The sequence below is a fragment of the Macaca fascicularis genome, chromosome 1 (assembly GCF_037993035.2).
Source record: "Macaca fascicularis isolate 582-1 chromosome 1, T2T-MFA8v1.1".
NCBI lineage: Eukaryota > Metazoa > Chordata > Mammalia > Primates > Cercopithecidae > Macaca > Macaca fascicularis.
In genome coordinates this window covers 181,346,161-181,372,332 of record NC_088375.1, presented here as the reverse complement: position 1 = coordinate 181,372,332, position 26,172 = coordinate 181,346,161, and the positions used below count along the sequence as shown (strand labels likewise).

The 26,172-nt window shown below is 57.0% G+C and overlaps 1 protein-coding gene across 28 annotated transcripts in view; it reads right to left on the bottom strand.

Annotated features, from left to right (window-relative positions):
- LRP8 (LDL receptor related protein 8) overlaps positions 1 to 25,228 on the bottom strand; it is an 81,291-nt gene extending 56,063 nt beyond the window's left edge. For all 28 annotated transcript variants that reach the window (XR_012419993.1, XM_015435661.4, XM_074006284.1 and 25 more), the window contains exons 1-2: positions 24,993 to 25,228; positions 24,072 to 24,191 (exon numbers count right to left, since the gene is read on the bottom strand). Coding sequence is in view for 27 of the 28 variants with exons in the window: in XM_015435661.4 (XP_015291147.2) it covers positions 24,072 to 24,191; positions 24,993 to 25,098 (226 nt within the window). In the remaining variant the exon portion in view is untranslated. The remainder of the gene's footprint in view (positions 1 to 24,071; positions 24,192 to 24,992) is intronic.
- Between the last annotated feature and the right edge of the window lie 944 nt (positions 25,229 to 26,172).

Genomic DNA, 26,172 nt, shown 5'->3' with positions numbered 1-26,172 from the left:
CAGCCTCAACCTGGCAGGTTCAAGCCATCCTCCCACCCCAGCTTCCCACGTAGCTGGGACCACAGGTGTGCACCACCATGCCCAGCTAATTTTTTTTTTAAATTTTTAAATTTTTGTTGTTGTAGAGACAGAGTTTCGTCATGCTGCTCAGGCACCCTAGGGCCGTACTACAGCAGGTGATCCAGAGTCAGGGCCTGGGAACAACCTGTATGATTATACTTGAGTGACTTAACCTCTTAGAGCCTCAGCTTCCTCATCAATAAAATGGGGCTAACCACCTCAGGGGGTGGGAATTACGAGAGGTTGTAATGTTGAAATTCATGGTAAATTGCACATCCCCACAAAAGCAGGCAGAGCTCTCGTCAATCATGCAGCTTATTTCTTAACACCACCACTCGCCCACTGCTCCAGCTTTCCTGCAGGGACTTTGGGGAGAGCTGGGTTGCCTCCCTGTTGGAATGGGAGAGGGCCGGGGGCAGACAGGCAAGGGGCATGGCTCAGCTGGAAAAGCATTTGGGTCCAGTGAGGTGCTGGGGAGCGGCCAGTCCTCATAGGGCCTGTGGGAGGCTCCAGTGGAGCCAAGGGGGCTGCAGGCAGAATACACCTGGAACCCGGGCCCCGAGGCCATGTGGCCCAGCCCTTGGATTTCATACACGAGAAAAGGGGCCACAGCAGCCTCGAGCTCCCATGGCAACTTCAGCAAAGCAATTCCACTCCTCCCAAGACCCATCAGGAACAGAACTGCCACTGAAGAGACTTAAGGAATCATAAGATAGTCTTTGAATCACAGAACAGAATCTCCTTGTCTCAGAGAGGATCTGAGAATCGTAAAACACAGTTTACAAGTACTCAGGCTTATTCCGCTGAACGTCAGGACCAATGAGTCACAGAATCTTTCCAGTTTTAAATCACACATCTTAGACTCACAAACAGAACAAAACCCCAGAAGCTTCTAATCTAATCCAGGCGCCAGGAGTGGCAAAGGCCTGTCCCTTTCCCCCAACCCCTACCAGTGCAGGAATCCTCTGTTCCCACCGCTGACATATGGCCATTCACCCTCTTGAATGCTCTCAGCGACAGGGGACTCAGTCAGCCGTGCTGGCTGGAGGCTGAACACGTTCCTTCCTCTTGAACGGGGAGGGAAATAAGCTCTCAACAGGAGATCCCCACTTTGTACAAATGGATTTTTCACCCCTCCTTGTTCTTTGGCTCTGGTCAGAAAGATTCCCAGGGAAGTGGAAAGGAGCCAAGAGCTGCCACGAAATGACTTTACCCAGCAGACAGGCTGGTGATAGGTTTCGGTGGGAAAAAGAAAGGAAAGGGGCGATGAATTCTAACTTGCTGAGCGATAAAGGAAATTAAGGCATAATACCGAGGAGGCAGCAGTTCTATTAACCTGGGTGGAATACCAATTACTCTAGCCTTCTCAACATTGCTCCAAGTGAAGAGAAAACCCCCAAAGAGAGTGTGATTGTGGCCCAGGGCTCATCTGGATTAGACTGTTTGTTTGCCCTGGCACCCTAATGATGGGAATGAGAGAAAATTCCCCGTTTCCTGGGAGACAACCATGCCAAAGTGGGGGAGGACAGGCAGGCCCACGCGCAGCCACTGGACTGCTTGGCAAATGCGCATGGCAGAGGGGGTCCCCAGGCCCACTGCAGAAAGGCTCAGTGAGGGGCCACCAGCAGCCTCCCCTCACCCCGCCCTGTCCAGGGCACCTTCTCTGTCCCATGTTCTGGGAAGGCCAAGCTTTCTGCTGACTCCTGTGCTACCTGGAAAGTCTCAGGTCTCTGCTGCTAGAAGCCAAAATAATCAAGCAGCAGGCCTCCTGTGTGCCAGGGACCTGCTAGATGCTGGCATGCCCTGCAGTTAGGTAAGACCTGCGGAGGTGGCCATGCCTCCGGGCGTTGGTTCTGGCAGGGCCGGGGCTAGGGGCTCTGGTCAGGACCACCCACCCATCTGAGGCCAGCCACAGGGCGAGCAGTATGGGGACAGTTCATGGCCACAAGCCCCAGCTCAGTGCCTCCAGCCAGAGCTGGGCAGAAGGGGGCAGACACAGCTGTGGGAGGCAAGAAGAGGAAAGGAGTGGGGTCATGTGCCCAGCAAACCCTCACTGCCCACTGGCATCCTGGCCCATACCTCAGCCACACCGGCCACTTCTCAGAGCCCCTTACAGAGGGGTGCCCATCAGCCTAGGGGTTCTGAGCTGGCATGGCTCCCCCAATAAGACAGGTCCCACTACAGCTTGAAGAGGAAGCCACTTTTAAACAGCCCTCCCAGTGAGCACTGCCGGCTGCCCAATGATTCCACTCACCTTGGTCTTTCCTGCAAGTGAACCCTCCTCCCAGAACTAAGGTTTGGAAGATCCCAATCTGCTGCCTGACATGGCCATTCTCCCACCAAAACAGGTGAAGGAACGCAGGACTCAAATCACGCCTTTGTCCCTTACTAGCTAAGAGACCTCAGGCAGGCTACTGGACCGCTCTGAGCCCATGTTTCCTCATTTAAAAAAGTGGTGGTAGATCCTGACTCGGAGGGCAGTTGGTTGCTAGATCACATCTATCAGTGCCCGACATAAGGGATGGCACACAGAAAATATTCAGTGACCGAAGTTCCTCCTCCCTTTTTCTCAGCCCTGTGGCAGCCCCACCACCAGGCTTTGTACACATTGAGTCCTGAAGAAGTTTTTGCTGCAATGTGTTTAAAAGGGCATCTGGAGGCCTAGCCTCTGTCAGCCTGGGCCACCTGGTTCTTCTGTGACTTGTTTTCTCCATGTATAAAGTAGAAGGGCTGTTCCTTGGAGAAAAAGGTCAAGGTGGGTGGAATTATCACCGGGCAGCCAGCTGGGCTCAGTGCAGGCTACTTCAGAAGCCTCGTCCCTGGCTAACACCACAGTGGTTATAACGCCAAGCGGGGCAGCCAAGACTGGCCCACCCGGACACACAGGCAATGAGTGGAGGTCACAGGAGGTCCGGCGGCCACCTGCCCTGCCCCTCCACCCCTGCCCCCACACTAGTCTCTCCTAAGCCCCACAGGGAGCCAGGGGCCTCTAGAATGGCCTCTCCTCCACCCACGTGCACGGGCCCTGGCACAGGAGAGGAGCTGGGGAGGAAGCTGGAAGGTACCCAGCCACCCATTCCAGGGTGAATGGTGAGCCTGCCCAAGCATGAGCTCTTATGAGGCCCAGACTGCTGGGGAACCAGGGTGTCTGAGGCACATGCGTTCCTCACTCTCTGGGAGTTGGGAGTGGAGGACCCTCCTCCCCTTCTCTATTCTATTGGGAAGCTTTCCATGACCCCATGTGGGATCAGAGACCTCTTCTGACCCACAGCTTCATCATCCTGCGTTGGTGTCACTCAACCATCTTTCTCTACCAGACTAGCAGCTCGGTGGAGGCAGGCACTGAGGGAGCACGTGCTGAAGGCATCGCATGCAGGCAATCTGGAAGCCTGGGGCTTTTCATCTATACAGAATGTACAGCCCCAGACACAAACCCTGTTTACCCTCCAGCATTCTGCATACATAGGAAAAGCAGTAATCATTGAAGTCTTGCTTCAGCTCCTCCATTCATGCAGGAAGTGGGGCTCTGGTCTGTTCCAGTGCTCTCCAGTTGGGTGGCACTCCCACATCCTTTTCTCCAGGCATGCGAACTAGCTCGTGTCCTCTTTCTCTCGCCAAAGACAGTGTGGTACCAAGGAGAACAGAGCCAGGGGCCAGGAGGCCTAGGTTTTGGTCCCAGCTCTACCCCCAAGCTGCTGTGTGGCTTTGGGTAAGCCACTCTCCCTCTCTGGGCCTCAGCGTCAACACCAGTTGGATGAGGGGTTGGGTCCCACTGCTCTCTGGGTCCGTTCCTGCTCTACTTCACTGCCATGAGCCATGTGTCTGGGGCTGGAGCTGGAGGAGAGTGCTCGCACCAGGCAGATGGTTCTGGGGACAGGTTCAGAGTCTGCAAGGCTGGGAGGGCACCTGCCTCTGTCCTGGGTCCCACCTCCTGGCCTGCTCCTCAGGAAACCCTGGGACACATGAACTTGGGCCTCAGCTTTGGCCTTGATCATAGTGTGATGCCATCTCTGGGCCAGGCCTCATCTGTCTACATCACCTCACCTCATCTCGTGGTTTATGAAGTCCTTTGTCTACGTCTCCTCATTTAGTTCTTACAATCACCCCTGAAGTTCAGACAGGGACAGGATGGGCCCAGGTCACACCGCAGTCAGAGGACTATCAGGCCCAGCATTCTCCAGCAGCCCTGATATCTCCTCCATGAAACAGGAAGATTCCTGTTTCATCCTGTTTCAAGATTCCTGCACAGGATGTGCAGTGGGAATCCTGACCTTGCCCCCTGAGCAATATTGAGTAGTGGGGGTGGTACTCTCTCAGAAACCTCTTCGAGCCACCATGAAAATCCAACAGCATAAAGATGCCAAAGCACAGGTGCCAGCCAGGGCCGCAGCCCGCTGGAACAGAAAGAGCACCATGCAGGGAATCCCAGAGCCCAGGCTCCAGTTTTGGGTTTTCCCATCGTCAAATGAGGGCAAGGATGCCTGCCCCGCTTCACCCACTCAAGGCCAGCTGTGCACTGGCCACACTTACCCCGTCCCACCTTCCGCACAGCTGTCTGTGCCCACCACCTCAGCCAGGAGGAGTCATGAGTGCCTTCCCTGTCTGCACACAGCCCAGCCTGGCTCACTGCACCAAAAAGGCAGGCCTGGGCACAGACCACACACACAGAGGTGTGTTCAGACAGATGTGCAGACACTCAGGCACGTGCACATAGCACGGGTACTTGCAGATGGGCACCTGTGCATACAGCAAGGCACATACCGCCACTTGCACACTCAGTTGTGCACCACATACTGAACATACTCAGACACGCATGTCATGCTGGGCACATACTGCAGCACACAGACTGCACACCCACACATGCACAGCTGGCTTCATGTGACGCTCACACACTGCAGACAAATATGCATAGATTTTCTTGCCTCTCCCGTGATAGCCAGATGGCGGGATTCTCCCAGAGGGCTGCCATTTAATGCTCTAATTAATTTTTTTCAATTCTAGGTACCCAAAGCCTAGGTTTGCTCAATTGGGCCAGGCATGACCCAGTCTGAGGCCAAGGCAGGAAGCAGGACCTAGGACGAGGGGGTCCCACTACACCTAGGAGAGGCTTCGCCTTCACCTGGTGAGTAGATACCTGGCCTAGCAAGGGGCTGGGGTCACGGGCCCAGAATGTGGGTCTGATCCTGGTTCCAACAGTGCTCCTATGACCCATGACAGGGAGAGACCCCTTCCCAGCAGCCCCGGCAGAGCGGTCTGGCGCTGGCTGCACACCTCATGATGCAGGGTGCTCAGTCCCTGCGGAGGCCACTGACTCTCCTATCAGACTGCCCTGCAGCGAGGCTTTCCTGACATGGAGGTGGGCTCGGGGCTGCACATCCAAATCCAAACACACCTTTGCTGATCCCTACTGTGTGCAGGACACGCTTCAAGGCACTGTGGGAGGACAGCGAAGGGAACGGGATGTTCACAGAGCACAGAGCTAGCAGATAGTCAGTGCTGAGACAGTGCTCACCGCATCTCCAGGCAGTCTGCTCTGAGCAGGCCAGAGTTCATCCTCACCCAGTTCTCCCGGGGAGCCCCACCTTGTTCTCTAGGCCATGAGGATCCTGGGGGGTTCAGGCTAGCAGGAACCAAGCATCACTGGCCCTCCAGTTCTCTTCTCTGCCTTTCCCGGGGCACCATCTTTGCTGCTAAATGTTTGGAAAAAGCAGTGATAAATTTACTGCCTCACTTATGAATAATTTGCTGTCAGGAGCTGTGTGTAAGCAGAGGGCTGAATTAACGAGGCTTAATTAACATTAATGTTGTGACGGATCTCAAGTGAGTCGGGAAATCCCCCATCCTCACCGCCCGGACCTTGCCTGCTGATTCCCTGCTCATGTGGGAGGTGAGAGGCCCAGGGAGGGCTCTCAGAGCTGCTGACAGACGTGACTGGGGGCTGACGGCTTGCAGGAGATCAGCACAGGAAGCCAGAGCCTCTGCAACTCCAATTCCAAAGAAGCTCTCCGATTAAGTCCTTCATCCCTTGCCTGGTGCACTGGCTAGCACGTGGACCCTGGAGTGCAAGAGACCAGCGTTTAAATCCTGCTGCTGCCACTCCTATGCTATGTGATCCTGGGTGAGTCTCTCCACCTCTCTGTGCCTCACCATCTCTATCAGTAAAGGGACAGGACAGATCCCCCCTCACAGGGCTGTTAAAGGATCCATGGGCCAGATCACATACAGTGGCTCACGCCTGTAATCCCAGCACTTTGGAAGCCTGAAATGGGCGGATCACGAGGTCAGGAGCTCGAGACCAGCCTTGCCAACGTGATGAAACTCTGTCTCTACTATAAAAACAAAAATTAGCTGGGCATGGTCACAGGCGCCTATAATCCCAGCTACTCGGGAGGCTGAGGCAAGAGAATCACTTGAACCCAGGAGGCAGAGATTGTAGTGAGCCAAGACTGTGCCATTGCACTCCAAGCTGGGCGACAGAGCGAGACTCCATCTTTAAAAAAAAAAAAAAAAGGATTCATGAAGTCATGCATGGAGAGCAGAGGTGCTCCCCACCCCGCTCCCTATAAGCATAAGCATCATTGGTGATGGTGCGCGGGGCTCATCATCTCATTTAATCCTCCCAACCAACAGCCCTTTGAGGTAGGGCCTGCCATGACACCACTGTGCAGAAGAGGAAACCAAGGCACTGAGAGGGGAGGTGGCTCCCCCAGCTCACATGCTGTGTGACGTTGGGGGAAGAGACTCCAGCCACCCACCACAGTCGCTGGCAGGAGCCCCTCGAAGGATCCAGAGAGCCAAGGTGAAGGCAGAGGTCAGGCTGCGGGGCCATGCAGGGGACCAGTGTGCCCTTGGGCAGTGGGCATCCCGTCAGAGAGGCTAGGCCACTGTTTTTCAATGACTAAGGCGTTACTAAGCTGCCCCCCGAGGGCCCAGCCTATGCCAGGCTCCGGGGATAAGATAAAGGTGGTAAAAGCTGTGCCCCTGCTCTCGGGATGGATTCCACCTCCGACTTCTGTCAGCTGTCCCCAGGGCACCCAGCCCAGCCCTGGCATGGGGCAGGCACACCATCATTTATCATCAGTGATCGCCATTATTCATATGAATTGGAGGATGCTTCTGAGCAGAACCAACTTTGAGCAGCAGCAGAAAGGAAGCCCAGCCCCACCCACCTACCCCAACGCCTCACCAGAGATGGGAACCCCCATGCCCCCAGCTGTAACCCTGCACGTCTCGGGTCACTGGACAGGGCAGTGACCTCTCCTGTCAGTTTAGTGGCCCTGAGCTCTGCCCCGGAGCATACCCACACCCTGGCCTCCAGGGGACAGGAAGGGCTCTGGACCCCAGGTCCCCAGGTCTCACCTCTGGGACTACCCAGTTGGAGTTTTGGTGTCAGCGATCCATTTGGGGACAGCATGGGGAGAAGGGAAGAGACAGGGGCTGGGGCAGGGGCAGATTCTACCTCCAGAAAAGCCCTCAGGCCCCTCCTCAGCCTTGCCCCCTCCTGCCAAGCCCCCAGTACCCCCAAGCCCTGCTACAATCCCATGCTCCAGGAGGCCTTCCTCCAGCCCGCCCCAGCCCATCTCCCACCCTCCTGACTCAGACATTCTGTGTCCTGCTAAGCCGTGTGACCTGGAAGAAGTCATTTTTCTCCTCTGTAAATGCGGGATGAGAACTACCCGCCTTACCGGCTGATGTGAATGGAATGAGATGCTGCCTGGGTGAGGGCTCAATATGTGACACCTATGATTACTGACAACCCAGAGGTTAGTGCAGTGGAGACCCAGCCCTGCAGGAGCCTGTGAGGAGCTGGGCTGGCTCAGAGGTCTCTGGTCTTTTCTGGGCTGCTCCCAGGCAGCAGGATCAGCCAGGGTCTCTGTGTGGCCCCTGTGGCAGGCCTGGGAGCCATGGAGCCTCTCAGGAAGAACCAGAAAGAACTTCGTTTCTGAACGTCTTAGAAAGAATTGCTGTATAAAGGAGTGAAGCCTCCATCCCAGGAGGTACGCAAGCAGGGGGATCCATTCATTCGTTCAACAAGCTACAGTGGGCCCCTCCTCTGTGCTGGGCCCTGTGTTGGGCACTGGGAGTTTGGGAAGGAGCATGAAAGCCAGTCCTGCCTGAAGAAAGCCATACTATAAGACACAAGAGATGACAAGGGTGCCAAATCGACCCCGGGTCATGCCTGCCCAGCCCTGCACATGCTTCAGAGCCTGGAGGAAATGCAGGAGGCCCTATGCCATGAAAAGGGGCTTGGGAAGCACCCAGGGCAGCACAGTGAGGGCTGAGCTCCAGCCAGCAGATGCGAGACCCAGGCCCCAGCCTGCTCTGAGCTGCCATGCCCTCTGGTATCCCGGGGACCTCCCTGCCCCGGTCCACCTCCATCACAGCTCAGGGCCAGTCCCCAGGCCCTGCCCACCCCCAACATCCAGTGAGGGGTACGCAGGAGGAATCTGTGGTTTACAGGGAGGGCCCTGCTGGCAGCAGGGTGTGAGGAGGGGGCGAGGGGTAGCTGTCTTTGCCTGAACAGGGGCATGGGCACAGCCAGTTCCAGGCAGGTGGCAGGCTTACCCTTTGCCCACTTTCTTGTCCCCTGGCAGTTTCTGGGGTGTGGGCTCCAAGGAGGCCCAGCAGCCAGACCACCAGCTGCTTCCCCTCCCCACACAAACCCTGGCCACAAAGCGCCCTCCCCCAGCTCTGCCCGCCTGTGGTGACAGCCTCTTGGCACCAGCTCTCCCCTCCCTCCATCTGTCAGGAATCGGTGCAGACAGACTGTGAGAACCACAGAGGAAGGAATGACGCTGCGTGGACCCTCCCTGCCCCCAGCCTCGCCAGCGTGCTCCCCACCCCATCCCGTCTCTCTCTCCCCACTCCTATGTCTCTGCCTTCTCTTCCATCTGTCTCCCTACTGATGAAGACGTTGACAGAGTGGGCGTAGGGAGGGGAAGAGGACCAGCCAACCGGTGACCCCACTCATAACTACCACACACCACGACCACAGTCCGGCCACCCATGTGGCTTCCCTTCTCCCCACCATTAAGGAGTCAGACACTGTGGGACTATGGGCTCAGTGTCCCCATCTGTACAATGGGTGAAGTCATTCCTGCGGGCCCACCTCCCAAGGGCCACCATGAGCCTGGAGGCAGCACGTGGGAAGGGCCTTGTCCACTGCAGAGCTTTGTACAATGCACATGGCCAGCGCCTCCAGCTTCTTTCTATTCATCATGAGAACGGCGATCTCAGTACTGCCCTCCACTTGGGAGGAGTGAGGCCAGCGTGGGACATGGACAGACAGCCACATGCCTGGAAGAACAGAAATGGCAGTGGTAACACAGGCAGGCCTGTGAATGTTATGATTCTCACCACAGTCATACGAGGTGAGCAGGGCAGAGATGGGGAAACAGGCCAGAGAGGGGAGTCACACAGCTGGGCTAGAGGCAGTCTGTGACAGCAGCCAGGTCTCCTGGCCCTATCCACACAGCTACCCACTCGGGATGCTTGGCCCTGCTCTTCCAGACCTTCCAAGAGCCTCTGTTTCTTTCTTGAATTCTCCCAAAAGGTGAGGAAGAAATCAGTCTTTTCTTTTGGCAGGGAGGGTTTGAGACAGGGTCTGGCTCCCTCACCCAGGCCAGAGTGCAGTGCGTGACTACAGCCCACTGCAACCTCAAACTCCTGGGCTCAAGCAATCCTCCTGCTTCAGCCTCCCAAGTAGCTATAGGCATTGACCACGACACCTGGATATATATATATTTTTTCTTTTTTGGAGAGATGGAGTCTCACTATATTGCCCAGGCTGGTCTTGAACTCCCAGCCTTAAGTGATCCTCCCATCTCAGCCTCCCCAAAATTCTGGGATTATAGGTGTGAGCCACTATGCCTGGCCTTTTTCTTTGTTTTCAATTAAGTGAGCCATGCCCAGCTAGCAGAGTCCACAAGGGATGGGGAGGACTTGCTGGGGACCTGAGGGGGCAGTGGCCAGGGCTTGGGGGTGCAGCTGGACTGGTCAAGTGTCCCAGTTTGCTCACAACTGAAGGGGTCCCTGAGATGCAGGATGTTGAGTTTTAAATTGGGATAGTTCTGAGCAGCCGAGGAGGCGTGGTCACTTTATGCATGGTAAGCACATGGCAATGCTGACATGCTGGGCAAATGAAGTGGACGTTTTCGCTGAAGAGAGAGCAAAACCTCTGCTCACCCTGCTCCTGTGAAGCTTGGACCAGGGCTCCAGAGGCCCAGTGGAGAGGAAGTTCTGGTCTAGCTGCAGCCTCAGGGTCATGTGGGGCTGACCCCCCCAGCCACAGCATAGATGTGCCCAAGGTAACAGGGAAGGGTCTTGGGTCCTCATCCCTTTCACAGCGGAGGAAGCTGAGGTTCAGAAAAGGTCACACATTGAGTTAGGGGCTGGTGCTCCTAGGGCGTGACCTGCTTTCCCATCTGTGGATCCTCCCCAGGTCCTGGCAGGGCACCTGGTACAGAACAAACCCTCAGTGAATGTTGGAGCTGGGATCCAAAGGCTCCAGTCCACAGCAGGCACTTCCCAAGGACTCACAGAAAACCATATACAGTCATGCGCAGCAAGAGGGACTGGAAACCTAGCAAAGGGTCGGTGGCACAGGGCACACTCAGAGTCCAGAGGCACCCTCCACCCCTCTTTCCTCTGCCGTCCTCCACAGGTCCCTGTCCCCCTGAGGCTTGTGGTCTGCATCGTGAACCACAGACTCTAAATCAGGCCATCATGGTATCGAGTGTGGGGAAACACAAGGATGGGGGAGCCCAGAGGACACTGACCCACCCAGGGGAGGAAGTACCCTGGAAATGGTGACTCTGGAGGTCAGGTGAGGCTGGACAAGCAGAGGTGGGGCCTTCCAGGCTAGAGACCTGCATGCGAAAGGGCCTGAGGCTTCTTCCGGGGGTGTGGCTGGAGAGGAGACACCTGGGGCTTGGGGTCAGTGCCAGGTGAGACCTGGAGAGGAGACAGGTGCATGTCGGGTCTTGAGGGCTCTGAATGTCAGTTAAGAAGACTTGGTCCTATGAGGGGTGGACGTCCCTGCAGAAGCTGAGCAAGGAAAGGGTGTAGATTTGCAACTCTCAGAGCACTCAGCTGCAGAGCGAAGATAGGTTTAGAGGAGAGAACAGAAACTAGGTAGGGGCTGCTGCTGAGATCCAGGAAGGGCACAGCAGTGCGGGCGGGGGGAGAGGCCCAGACTGGCAGGTAGGCAGGTAGGCAGGTCGGGACTTTCCTCCTTCCTCTGTTCGAGGTGAGGGCTCAGGGGAAGGAAGGGAGGAGTTGTGATGACTCCCAGGTTCCTGCCCAAGGCCCAGGCAATGCCTGCGCTCTGGACTAGTCCAAGAGGCGGAAGAGGTTCAGCCACAGCCCCCTAGTGCTATGTGCTGTGCCACAGTCATTGCAGGATCTGGGCACTGCCGCCCTGCTATCCAGGAGAGCAAGTTGTCCATAATGATGTCACCTTTGCCTTCAGGCACGGCACTTCTGTCCTCACCCTCCACTTCTCAAAGCCCTGGGAGGTAAGTCACAGGACGCAGCTAACATTTATAGAGCCTGTGAATGTGCAGGCCACCAGGCCCCACGCTGGGGGAGCCAGAGAAGCAGTGGCCCCAGAGAGGATGGTCCTTATCCGAGCCCACACCACAGGTCAGCTGTCACAGGCTGGGCCTCCCTAAGCCTGGGGGCTGTGGCAGGAATGCAGGTAGGAAGGGCCACAGCGCAGGCTTGCAGTGAAGCTGGGGGCAGACTCTGTAAGCAGAGGCCCCATTAACAGAGCTGGGATCAGAGAGGGCAGAAGAGCTGTAGGAGACAGATCTGGGATTGACAGAAGAGCAGGTTTTGTAACAGGAAGAGCAGTCCAGGGGTGGGGAGCTGCTTGGTCAGTGAGTGAGCGCCCAGTCCGCAGACACATTGGACCCCCGACCTCCAGCCCACCAGGCTGCTGAGGAAACTCCTGCATGGGATGGAAGGGGGAGGCTGCTTTGGCTTAATGAAGATGCTGCCCCGGCCCACAGATCACGCATCCATTCACTCAACACCTTCACCAGGGCCTGCTCTGAGCCAGGCTGGGGACAGTGGGCACCAGGGCTGGGTGGAGCAGGCCAGATACACCTCCTCTGTCACCCTACTCCACCCTGATCCGGCAGGTGAGGCCAGAGCCCAGCGGGAGTAGGAGATAGAGGCATGGGTTCCTTCAGCCCTGGCTGACCATGCACCATGTCACAGGCCTGTGTCCTGGCCGCTAAAGGACCAAGTGTCTGTAACTTCCTGGGCATATTTAGGGCACAAGGCCAGGGGCCAGGCAGGGCCAACCACAATGTAATCTCCTTCTGCACCCCACCCCTCCTGAAGGTCCCTAAGGCTCTGGGCTCATTTCCTAATGAGGTCCCTAGAAGGTCTCTCCCTAATTAAACTGGGCCAGCAAGTGACAGCCTGGAGCGGCAGGGGAGAAGGGGAGATAAAGGAGTCTTTCTAGGGGCTCCCTGGCTCCTCCTATTCCACCCCACAGTGCAACAGCCCAGTAAGGATGGGGATTCCTGAAGGACAGATGGGAGAGGGAGGTTCAGAGAAGGAGGTCAAAAGAAGCCCAGGCAATCTTGAATTGAGCACTGCGTGTGCACCATGCACCGCTCTTAGTGTGCCTCACAAGTGAACTCACTGATCAATCCCACAGCCACCTTGAGGGGCGGCTCCATCCTACAGATGAGGCAGGTGCTCAGACAGGTGAAGTCATTTGCTCGGGGCCCCACATCTAGGAAGCAGTGAGGTGTGGACTTGACCCTAGGCGGCCTGGTAGGGTCCTGCTGTTATCCATGTCATGATATATCCTCTCACAGATGAGGTAGGGGCCTGTCCTGGGGACTTGCGCATCTACACCTCCCAGCTGGCTTCGCACCAAGTGGGCCTGGAAGCGGCTGGGGTGGAATTTCCAAAGCTGCCCCAAGTGATGCAAACCACTGATCTAATCCTCAGTCTCTCAGAGCCCCAGAGCAGGAATATACCTAGGTCACATGGCATGTTGGGGACAAGGCCAGGCTGATAGCCTGGAGGGCAGCCAGCCAGGTAGGTCAGTTAGCCAGCAGCAGCAAGGGATCAGGCCTCTGTCACAGAGGGGAGACATCAGCACAGGACCTCCAAGGGTGGGAGAGACCAAGGGCCAGAGGGGAGGGCAAGGCATGGTGGGAGAGGTGGCAGAGAGAACAGGGGCTCAAGCCACATGGGCTGCCAGACCACTCTGCCCTGGTTTGGTCCAATTCAGTGGTGTAAAAAGAACCAACTGCCTCATGGGACTCGCACGCTGAGAGCCAAGGAGGTTTCTGGTACTTTACATAGGCCAGGAATTATTTATTACCCACATTGTACAGAGCGGGAGTCTGGGGTTCCATTCAAGGGGCTTGCCCTGGGGTCTCCCAACCAGGAAGTGGGAGAGCTGCAGCTGGAAGCCAGATCTAGCTGCTGCTGGAGAGACCATGCTGGCCGCTGTACCACTTGGCCCCTACGCTGGAGAAGCAGGCAGTAGAGGCAGGCTGGGAATGGGGAGGGGAGGGGACAGAAGAGCGTCGCATGGGCAGCTGATGTCGAGTCTGCTCTCACTGGCTCACAGGTATTAAAAAGAATCAGCCCCATCAGAGCTTGGCACAAAAATAAGCAGACGGAAAAAGCCTCCGGTAGATGCAGGCTCTAACAAACAGTCGTATGGTTTAGGCCATGTCTCCTGTGTGAGGGGCTGCGGCGGGGTCCCTGGGGCCCCATAGGGTTGGATTTCACAGCTCCTGCCCCCCTGCTTCCAGCCCTGGGCCTCAGAGAAAAGGGTCAGCTCCTTGGAGCACCCCGTACCTGGGGCCTGGCCATGGCAGACTCCTGCCACATGAATCCCTGACTCTTAGGGGAAAACAAAAGAATTCCACAGAATGGGACTAAGAGGGACTGGAGATGCCCCACTCCCAAGGGGCAGAGACCCCACGAGGGGCAAGCATCTGCCAAATAGCCACTTGGCAAGGCGGGAGCCGAGGAGGAAGGCTGCCATTTACAACAAGCAGCCCTCCGGGTGGGGCCAGAGCACACGTGGCCTGGGGAGGAGAGGCTGCTGTGGCAGGGGGCAGGCTGGGAAGAGAGACTGCTGGCGCCTCTCCAGCTACAAATCATTCCCCACCACAACGGCCTGGTGGGGCAGGCGGGGTCTCTGGCTTGGTTTGGGCAGACTTAGTGGGTATGGGAGAAGAGTGTCATCTTGGCCCCATAGCCTCCACGGGTCCAGAATAGTCACCTCCTTCCTGGTACACACCCCCTCCTCTGAAGCACACCCCCAAGCACACGCACATGTGCCCATGCCCATGGCCGAGAAAGGGCTCTGAGAGTGTAAAGAAGGCAGCAGATGGCAGCTCAGGGTCCAGGAAGTGGGGGAGGGAGGGAGGGGAGGAGTGCTGGCTTGAATGTCCCTGGATTCAGGCCACCAGGAAAGTCCACCCTTGGCCTCTAGCTATTCAATCGGGCAGCTTAACCTGGGCCTGATGGGACCTTCCTGCCTCTCATCAGCTGCCAAGTCTCTGTTGTTACCCCCGACCCAATGGGGAACCAAGGCCCTGCATGGCTAACTACCATGGCAGGCCCGGCTGGCTAACCAGCCCCCCTGGGCCACTCAGGAAGCAGCCACCCTGGGGCCCCAGTGCAGATGGGGTGGAATGAGATGGCTCCAACAGTCCCTCACAGCCCGAGGAGCTGCTGTTCTCTCAGGCAGCCAAGTCCTCCCAACTGGCCAGTTGACCTAAATCTCTCCTGCTGCTATTTCACCGCTGCCCTCTTGTTGTGTCCTTGGTGGAGGAGGAGGAAAGCTGAGGACGGTTCCTTTTACTCAGCCATTCCCTGTGCAGGAATCACAGGCTCAGGAAGGGAAGGCAAATGCTCATTTCTAGGGCCAGGCTCTGGGCAAAGTGCTTTCATCAGCCCGCACACCTCTGGAATATGGGGTCATTTTCCCCCTTTCGGAACGTCTCATGAAGCTGGTGGGCCTCACTCCATTTTTCTCCATCACTGCACTGCATCCGGCCCAATTGTGAGTGCAGGAAGAAGGCAGCAGGGAAAGTCACCCAAGGAAACTGGGCCTCAGGGTGGAGCTCTGGAAGTGGAGCTAAGGAGTCCAGCTGCCCTGTTTCCCTGCCCAGAATCCAACCCACCAAGCCAGCTATACTCCCCGCACTGTCACCAGGTAGTAACGCACAGATCCCCGCCCTAGGCCAGGACTGGCCAGCTCCAGCCCTGAACCCAGCTCCAGGTACAGGAGTCTGCTCCAAGTGCTGGGGGCAGAGCAGGTGGAATAAGGACCAATGAGTGAAGGGAAAATGAAGTTCAGAGAGGGAGAGCCATTCGCCCAAGGTCACACAGCAAGTTAGGGGCATAGATAGAGGAATTAGAATGCTATGGAGGAGATGCCTTCTACCAATATCTGAGAAGAATGAAGGAACAGTTTTGTACTCTTCTGCTTTTTATTTTTTTTGGTGGGGGTGAAAGCCCCTGGGGCCAGAACACCATTGTCCTCTCTCCTGGCTTTGCTTTCTGTGGCCTGGATATGGCTACTTTGTCCCATGGGACCGGGATGAGGTGGCCCTGTGCTCAGAGAAGAGGGAAGTCCTTCAGCTGTCTGCCTCACTGGAAAGGAGAGCCGTGGGGCCATGGAGGGAGAGGGTTGTGAGATGGGGAAGAGTCTCCCCTCTAGGGAGCAGCATGGCAATGACGAAAATGTACACACTCAGCAGCTCCTTTCCTAAGAACTTATCTTAAGGAAAGGACCAGGCAAACGCACAAGGATGGAGTTCAAGGATGTCCATCCTAGCACTGCATAGAGCAGGGAAAAACATGGAAGAACCAAACACACATCTATCAACGGGAGATAATGTCATTAAATTATGAAAGAGCCACACAATAGAATACTATCTAGCCCTTTAAAACAAGAATGTGGACTACTGTTATTGCCATAGAAAGCCATATGTGAAAACAACTGGCATAACATGGCCTCATTTTTATTAAAAAAAAATACATACGTTCAAGCCCAAGAGCTCACATGGAGAGAAAAATCTCTAGAAGGCTATGCTGCTTAATAGTGGTACTAGCAAGGGTGGGGACTACCTTCACCCAAGCTGGAGTGCAGTGGTGCAATCTCAGCTCACTGCAACCTTCATCTCCTGTTCTTTATTAACTGTGTTTTTCATTGCCAGTATAAAATTACTTTCAGCTAACCAGAAGTTACTTACCCTGGAAAACTAAATTAGTAAAATCAGTTGAAATGAGTTTTAGCTCCAGAGCTACCAATAACTGGGCAAGTCTCTTATCCTCTCTGAGCCTCATTTTCCTCATCAGAGAATGGGGATCATAATGAACTCCTGCACCGCCTGCCCCGCAGGAGCACACCTGTAAGGCACCAACTGGAAACGCCATCCAAGGATTATGGCAGGTTGAGAGGGGTGGAAACTGAGATGCTCTCCAGAGTGGCTGGGATGAAGTCCCCTGTGGCACCTCAAGGCCAGTGACCAGGGGAGGATGAGGGCCCCATGACCACTCCTGTGGACTCCTAGACAGACTGGCAGACGGCTTTGGGCTGTCTGTCCTGCCACGTGCCACGTTCCAAGGGGCAGGCGTGTGGAGGCCATGAGGTGTCATGGGAACTGTGTGCACCACACGAGCCCCACAGCCCTGGGCTTGCTGGGTGACTCTCAGTTACCTGAGACACTCCATGGCACCTGAGAGTACGCTGTGTTCTATGCCCCCAAAGCAGTTAGGCCCGGCTCTCCCATTGTGGGTACCCAGGCTGGGCCCCACCAGAGATACAGAGGTCAGAGCAGGTATAGTCAGTGAGAAGATCGGTCAGGACTGAGCAGGATTCCCCTGAAGCCCCTCAGCCCCTCCCATGCCACTCCGGCTGCGGGGTGATTACTGGAGTCTATGACATATGGCAGCTTGTGAGAGGAGCTGGGGTGAGCAGGGCTGATAATTAAAACTGCTGCCTGGGTTTTATGCTGGAGGGTGCCCCAGGGGCCGGGCTGCTCAGGAGGGAGCTGGCACACCCACTGGCAGATGCTGGCAAAGAGGGACGCCTGGAAAGGAAGAGAGGCCCCAAGCCACACTTTACTGTCGTCGTGACTGGGATGTGTGAATTCATATCCCCTTTCAGCTGCCTCAGACTTGCAGCCAGACAGGCACGGCCCAGTCCTGCCACTGACCAGTGAGGCCACCCGGGGGACAACTGACTTCATCTCTCAGAGTCTCGGCTCTCTCCTCTGTGAAATGCAGTCATGACACCTCAAGGCACCGGCTGAAGGAGGTCTTGCATGAGAAGTCCCCTCACTAGCTCACTCCCTAACTCTTCTTAGTATTAAGGTGAGTATTTTAGATGACTTCTTGGCAATCCAGAGGTGGGCAAGCAGGGCCCAGTGGGGGCGGTGGTGCACCTGAGGTCCCCAGTCAGGAGCCCAAAGCCCTTCGGTACTGAGTCCACCCCTTAGCCTGAGAGCACGCGGTTCCCGGATCCGGCAGGGAACAGACAGGGTGGGGATGGGAGGGGGAAGCACATACAGTTCTGACTCCAGTCCTGCTCAGAAATGAGGACACCTGAGTTCTGAGAATGGGTCCCTACTGACAATGGAGCCAATTCGACCATCAGAGCCTTGGTTTCACCTTTCTAAGCCTGGGTGCGAGGAGGCAGCCAGGCCCTGTGTTACTACAGAGTAAAAGACAATCCCTGAGGTCATCTGCATCACTAATATATCATCGGGTCCTCAGTTTCCCCTTCTGTACAGTCAGAAGGAGAATCAACATCTAACAGGCAAAGGCTGAGAGAAGCCTATGGAAACTGGAATGTCATCCCCACAGGAGCTGGAAAAGTGAGGCCTATGTGAGGGCTCTGTGGGGTCTCCAGAGAACAGGGTCTCTCCCCAGTCCCACTCCCCAGGTCACAAACAGGTAGCCCAGGGAGGCATTGCTGAGTCCTGCAGCTGCTCCCTACTTCCTCCCATACCCTCCAAGCACCAGCCTCTGACCCACCAGGGTAGACAGCGCTCAGCGGGGAACAGCTTAAGAAGAGTCTGGGCTCCAGACCAGACAGACCTGGGTCAGATCCTGGCTCCACCACTTAACGGTCATGACATTGGCCAACTCCCGTCTCCTTTCTGAGCCTCAGTTTCATCATCTTCGAAATGAGAATAATGAAAAACTGGCCCTCACAGGGTTGTGAGTAGTGAAGCTAAAGGATGCAAATTGTCCAACATGGTCCCAGGCATGGGATGTAGGCAGCCAATAGCTGTTATTAGCTACTCCCTTGAGGAAATGACCCTGGAGTCCCTAGTGCCCAGCACAAGGCTGGCAGAGCGCACAATGTGGAGAAGGATCTGCAACTGCGGGAAGAACAAGGACACGTTGTGGGAGCTCAGGGCCTGAGGGGCTGGAGGACAGGGGTCTAAAAAGGCATCTCTGGAGGAGGTGGCATCCCTGCCAGGCCTTCAGAACCTGGGTGATCTGGATGTGTGGTCATTTTGGGGGCAGGTGCTACCAATGTTACTTAGGCCTGGGGCTGTAAGGCCTGGCTCCACAACCCTAAGGACACAACCCCACACCCTCCCACAGACCCCAGAGCTGGCCCCCTGGGACAGCATGGGCCTGGGAGTAGACCACTAACCCGGTGCTGGGAGAGCATGCATGCATTTACATCCCTTGAGGGGTGCCTGTTCCATTCACCCTCTGGGCTCTCGCTCCTCACTCCCCCTGGGGATCTCCCTCTCTCTGGCTTCACCTGCTACCAGCATTTCCCCAAGGAGGAAAGCTGTCAAGTCGGCCACCAGCAGACAACTGGGGAGGAAGAAGCCAACCATCCCTGAGCCCCAAGGCACTCACACAGGGGAACGCTGACCTGGGAGGGCCCAAGGGAAAGTCTTCAGCAAACACTCCCAAGGCCTGCTAGGGCCTGCTGGGCAGTGCCATGGGGGATGTAGGCCCTGCACTCCTCCCTAGGCACAGCCAAGAGGAAAGGAGCAGACAGGACAGAAGCCAGCCTCTAGGACCAGCACACAGCCAGAGGGAAGCCAGCCCTTGCCCCTCCTAGGGCCCTAGGCCTGTTTGACTCATTTCTTCCCCCAGCTCCTTTCCAAGCAGCTTTCTGTCACCTCCACGGTGGCTGGGCAACGCCCTGGCTGAGGCCAGCACCAGCTGCAGGAACCTCAGACTTCTGGCTAAGCAGACAGGGGCAGGGGAAGCAGGGGGTCCGGGGTGGCCTGCAAAGGCCAGAGTCAGGTACCTAGAGACCTCAGTGAAACCCCTCCCACCAAGAACAACCTCACCCGCTGCCACTCACCAAACACCTCCTGCTCACCAGGCACGTGACCTCATTTAATCCTCACATTTAATCTCTGTAAAGGAGGGCCTAGTATCACCCTCACAGCCATTCATCCAGGAGGCGACAGCTGGGATGTAAAAACCAGGTGTGTCTGGGTTGTGATTTTGACATGGGTCTCTAAGTCCCTTATCTCAACTCCTGTATCTCAGCCTGGAAGCAATGGGGTGTGAGGGAAGGCTTCCTAGAGGAGGTGACACTTGCACCGAATCTCCTAAGATGATAAAATGAATCTAGCCAGTGAGGGAGCAGGGCGTCCGGCAGACGGAATGGCACACACAAAGGCCTCGAGGTGAGAAGCAGCAGGAAGGTGAGAGTGTGGCAGAAGCTAGTTTGGTGTCACAGGCTCACGGGAAGAGGTGGGAAGAGGTTGCAGGGAAGTGGGTAACAGGAGCAGGTCACAGAGGGCCAAATACAGAGGAGTCTACACTGACTTTATCCTCTGGATAGTTGGGAGCCCCAGGAGGACTCTGGATGGTGGAGTTGCCTGGAATGAAGACGGGGAGGTTCAGAAAGGAGCTGCACTGTCATCAGATGGCTCCATCCATGAAGGAGATGAGGCTGGGTCCAGTGTCAGGAGCACATGTCCAGGACACACACTGAGGGCCAGATGCGGGCTACGGCACAGACCGGGGGCTGTGGCCGAGCTTTAATTATTTACAAGGCTGTTTCCCAGCAAGACTCAGCACTCCTGCAGCCTGGCCTTGCCCAGCTAATGAACTCTCAGCCATGGGAGACCTCCCTGTGGCCACTCTTTATTAAACCTGGGATGGAGGGGTGATGGGCGCTGGGATAACAAAAGAGCCCACAGAAGCCTGAACAAAGTGAGGTCAGGGAGCACAAAACTGATCTATCTGTCCACCCAGCCTTTCCACGAGAAGCACAGAACTTCCTAGAGGAGGAAGCAAGGTGGACTAGCCTTAAGATGTCATCTCAAGACAGGGAAATGAAGGCCTGGGAAGGACCTACCTAAGGTCACCAGCCAGTACTTGAGACAGTACAGGTTCCATAGCTGGTCACCCGCATTCACACCCCAGCAGTTCTACACCCTTGGGCCAGTTACATAAGCCGTCTGTGCCTTGATGAGATGGGACTAATTCAGGTACTTCATAGTGTTGCCCCACTATTGTCCACCATCGTGCGTGGACAATCTCAGCACGATGCTTGGTCCACAGCAAGTGCTTAGTCAGTGTCATCGGCGCTATGGTTACTGTTGTTGTGACTCTGGGAGTAAAGGCCGGGCCAGAGATGAGAATCTCTGCCTCTGCCCCCAGACACTAGAGAGCAACAGGAAACTGAGGCCAAGGGGCCAGCTGGCCTACGTGACCCAGGTCCGCAGCCAGGAATCCCACCCGACTTCTCCTGGCTGGGCTTCCTTGGGCCTGGCTCTCTGGCTTCCAGCTCCTTCCTCCACTTTGAAGGTTCTTTGAGCTGGGAACTAAAGCCCCAGGAGCTTTTCCCTCTTCCATCCTGCAAGTTCCTGCCGTGACTCCAAAGAGCCAAGTCCCAGTCACTGTGGATGAGGCTCAGGACTTCGAAGACCTCAGTTTGAATTCCAGCTCCAACCCTGAGGAGCTCTGTGACTTTGGGGGAGTCACTTCACCTCTCCAAGTCTATGTCCTGTACAATATAGGAACCATACCACCTGTTTTTAAATGGTAAACTCTGGGGGAATGCTATTAGTTACCATCTTTCAAGGCCTAGTTCAGCTGTCTCCTCCTGCAGGAAGCCTTCCTTGGCCTCCTTAAAAGTCCCCTCCTTCTAGCCTCTTGGCATTCAGGGGCTGCATTCTAGCCCCTTTGGGAATTTGGACTCATTTTGCCTCACGCAGACTCTATCTACAAATTCACCCCCCATTTTGCAGGCCCAGAGATGTACAAAGGTGGGCTGCTCAGGCCCTCTTGCAGGGTGGTGTGCCAAAGAGGTGGTTAGGGGTAAGGCACGGAGACTGCTCAGGGAGGAGTAGCTTTTGTTATCCCAGCACCCAGCACCCCTCCATCCCAGGTTTAATAACGAGTTCCTCAGGGAGGAGCCGACAGCTCTCTCTCCTGTGGGGAGAACAGTTCAAAGAAATTCAGTCTGGGCAGGTGGCCTAGAATGTGAGAAACCCTCAGATGGGGAAGAAAGGGCTGAGGAAAGAACATTTTCCAGCACCTGGCCCCAACACGGCCATGGAAGCCCCACTCCATTTCTTCAGTTTCTCTTTGTGGCTACCAGGAGTCCGTTTCTAAAGGCCGTGGAGGTGGGAACACTCACCCATCTGTTCCCTTCTTGCCAGCCCTGTGTGTCTATGTGCACAGCCAGCATTGGAGGGACAGCTGCCCCTGTTTGGCAGATGAGGAAACAAGCTCAGACAAGCCATGTGTGATTGCTACTTGGTACTATCAGCAGCACCACCACCCTTTCCACTCCAAGCTTGATGTCATTCACTTTTGTTTAATAACTCCCTGCCTGTGACTCTACCCCATGCATCTCAGAGCCATGCAGGAGCCCAGCTTGGCCATTGGAGCGCTCTTGGCTCACCTGGGCGTCACTCAGCACCCAGCTACTTCACTCCTCCATCTTGTCCAAAGCCTCACATGGAGCTGAAATGCACCAGGCCTAACATTTACAGTCCGTCTTTCCAGCTCCTAGATCACACTCCTGGTGCTTTCCGCACCACATTCCCCACCGCGGCAGACAGTGCCCTGAACTAGAGGCAGGCAGAGATCCTGACCAAGTTCTGTCATCCTGAGCTGTGTGACCTTTCCTAAGTCACTCAACTTCTCTGAGGCGGTATCCTTATCTAGAAAGTAGAATGACAAGAGAATTGCTGCTCTCTGCAGCCATCCTCACAAGGACAGTTGTTATAAAGAGCCAGGGAGATAAGGCATAACCAGCCCAGAAACACAGTTTCTATTCCTTGCCTCGTCCTCACTACTCCCACTCTAAGGAGACCACAGAACAACTCCCAGTGAGGAAATTCACAGCAATATTTTAGCAAGGCACAGCCATTTTCATAACCTCAGCAGCACTGGGAAATGGTGCAGGGTCACGATTAGACTAGGAACTCTGGAGTCAGATGCTTAAGTTCAGGCTCCTACTTAACAACTCCATAGCTGCTAAGCAGGTAACTTAACGGTTCAGTGCCTCAGGTTTTTTGTTTTGTTTTGTTTTTTAATCTCTAAAATAGGACTATTGTGAAGATTAAAGGAGTTTATACAAGATAAGTACTTACTGCAGTGCTTGGCACAGTTAATGGTCAGCACACATTAGTCTCATTACTTCCAATTTTACTTCTGGAACTGGTCCTCAAAACAGTCCCATGAAGTTGCTGGGGCAGGAATTATGTGAACCCAAGTGGTCAGGTGAGGAAACTGAGGCAGGAGATATAGACTCAGGCAGTCTAGTTCTGCCATGCACAAGTCTCAAAGCCAACTTTGGCTTAGGTCTGAAAGTGAACGGGAGGGAGACTGACAAACACAGTAAAAAACCAAAAGGATTCAACAGAGAGGGTGCCTGTCCACCTGTCCCGCTGCCCTTCCTGTGCGGCGTGGGGCTGTGGGCCTGTCCACCTGTTGCCCTCCTCCCTCAGACCCTGTCAGTGCTCCCTGGTTGCCAGGGCTGGCCTGTCTTGGAGGGCGCCCCAGCGCCTGGCACACAGCAGATGCTCGCGAATGATGAATGAATGACTGCCTGGGTCTATGTCTCTAGGAGAGCCCTGTTTTTCTGTTCCTGGAACTACATTTCTTCCACCGTGGCAACTGCCTGCTAATTAGCTCCTGGTCCCACATACACTCTGAAACCCCGTGAACTCTGAGAAGAAACTTCAAAATCAGTCGCGCACGCCCAGCAAAGGCAGCCGGCAGCCGTTTCACGCGTGGCCTCGGGCTTCTCGGGCCCCTTCCGGGAAAAAACTCTCCCTCCTGGTACCCTCCTTCCTGGTGTGCCACATGACTCAGAGCCAGGCAGGGCTAGCAGGAAAGCACGGTCTGCTAACCACGGTGGCTCAAAAAGGTCTTCACTGTGACTCGGCAGAAAAGCGGCGCCGGAGCCCCGCCTGCACCTACCACCCTGAGGATGTGCGCGGGGGTGTGGCCGGGGCGGGGCCAGGTCAGGGCCCCCGCGCCCAGGGAACCCGAATACCACACATCCGTCTGCTCCGCGATTGGCCGCTCCGGCCACGGGGGCCTATGGGGTGGTCCTCGCCCAGCCAATCAGGGGCCCTGGGGAGCCCATTCATTCACAAAAACTGAGCAGGAATAGGAGCGCAGTGCGGCCCAGAGCTGCGTGGAACTTTGAAAAACGCGCGCGTCCCGCGGGGCCGAGGCAGGAGTCCGAGAGGGCAGTGTTTCGGGAATCCAGACTTTGCAGGGACTGCCACGTCCCCGCCCACAGCTTCGGTCTAGCCTCCCCAGCTTGGTGCGCCCTCCTCCCCAGGCCCCACCAGGACACGCCAGCTTTCCTGCCCTCTCCGGGTCGCTAAGAGCCACCCGGCCCCAAGGGAGGCGGCGCCCAGGCGGTTTCCCGGTCGCAGGCTCCAGCGGCAAGGCCCGCGCAGGTGGCAGCGCCGCGGCTGCAGCCAAGTGCGCGCCAAGCATGGTTTCCCCCACCGTTCCTCTTCTCTCCCCGGGTCTGAGCTACCCGGCCCGCCACTCACGGCAGTCGTCCTCGTCGCTGTGGTCTAAGCAGTCATCGTCCTCGTCGCATCTCCACACAGACGGGATGCAGCGCTCGTTCCGGCACTGGAATTGATCCTTTTCGCACTCCTTGGCCGGTCCTGCGGGGGGAGGGAGCGTGAGCTGGATCAGCGGGCTCGGCCCCGCTCCCCACCATGCGGCCTGGGCCACCCGGAAAGGCCCGCTGGGGAGGAGGAAAGGGGGTGATTATAGAGACCCCGGGACTTCGGGTACACTCCTTCTAAAGGGGGTACGACGGCAGGGGTTCCGTGGATGTCGGGCCTTTCGGTGGCACGGCGAGACCAGGCACCTACTTACAGTGTCACACGACCTGGGTGTACCCTCCATTCAGACCCACTCACCCGCACACGCGACCCATAGTTAGAGATCCGCGCAGACACAGCCCATAGGGAGTCCCCGCACTCGCGCGCCACGCGCATTGGGAGCCGCGGGCACATCACCCTGGCAGGCAGCCCCCTCTCTCCGCCGCGCGCAGGGGTCTGCGGAAACGCATTGTGAAGCGGAGAAGCCGCCTGGCTCCGCTCATTACCGCCGCGGAGCGCGCGTGTCAAATAAACCCCAACGGCGAGAATCACACAGCTCATCATGAACCATGAATGGCCTCCCCTTCGGCAAAGTTCCCCGCTGGCCAAGCCCCCCTGCACCCCTCCCCCAAGAGCCGCTGCCCAGAGGGCAGAGCCCTCAACACGGAGGCCCGCGGGGGCGGGGGGCAGAGGCCAAATTCAGGAATAGCCGCGTCGCGGGGAGCTTGTCCATCCCGGCGCCCCCGATAGCCCCCTGGTTCGGGAAGCTCCCCACTCTGACCCTCCCCCGGCCTCTAGGCCGCGCTTTGTTGGTGGCTAGGGCGGCGCAGAGCCGAGGCAGGAACCGGCCGCACGCACCTTGGCCGCCGAGCAGCGGATCAGCCGCTGCCGCCGCGAGATGCTGAAGCTGCAGCAGCAGCAGCAGCGCCAGCGGCCGGAGCGCGCCCCGCTCGGGGCGGCCCATGGCGGGCCCGGGGCTCCGGCCGCCGCGCCCCGCGCTCCCCGCGCCGCCGCCGCCGCGCCTCAGTCCTCAGAGTCCTTGCCGCGGCGCCGGGGCTGCCGCTGCCCCCGCCGCCGCCGCCGCCGCCGCTGCCGCCCGCCCCGGCTCCTCGGCTGCATTTCAAGCAGGTTCGGTGACGCTCGGCGGCGGGGCGGGCTCAGGCTGGGCGCGCGGCCCCGGCCCTGCGCTGCCGCCGCCGGCGCGCGCACTCCCTCCCGCTGCCGCCTCCGCCCCACGCTCCCCTTGCCGCCGCCTCCTCGCCCTCCTCCTTCCTAGCCTTCGTCCACTCTTCTCTCAGCGGGCGCTCCACGGCCCTGCTCGGGGCTCGCCTGAGTGCTGGGCTCTGTAGACGCAGGGATGGGCCAGGGGAGCCCCTGACCCCGGAGGTAGCAGGTTCAGAGGAGGCAGCAGAGGCTTCCTGGAGGAGGTGACAGGCCGATGAAAGGCTGAGGGATGTCTAGGAGTGAGCCTGGGCGGGAGGGGAAATGATGTTCCAGTGTGAATAGGCCTGTGCAGTGTGCGCGTGGGGCGGGGGAGGGAGGGATAGGGGTGGGGTACCAAGATGTGGATGAGCAGGGAGAAACTGGGGGCGCAGGGCTGGACCCCTGCACCGGTCATGGGCTCTGGCTGGGATATTATAAATCCCTGTGGCTGGTTTGGTTTCCGTGCCCATGTGCATCTGTGCGTGTTCCACGCTCATGTGATCATGGGCGGGGACGTGAGGCAGGTGGCTTGGGCCTGGTGCACAGACTATATTCATCGTCGTTAAGTACGCTCCAGGCGCCTAAGCAGAGGGGCAATCAGGGGGGCCCGCAGGGACGACAAGGATTCCTCGCTGTGATGGAGAAAGGCGAGGTCTGGTGGGGCTGGAGGGACGGAGAGGGGGGAGGGGGAGGGCAGGGAAGGGATGCCATCCCTGCCGCTAGGGGCCGCGCACCTAGGCCCCTGCTGTCCGCCCCTGCTGTCCTCTGCGGTAAGAAGGCGCCTCCTCTGGAGGGCTGCAGCCCACCTCACCCACGCTGGGGAGAACGGGTGCGG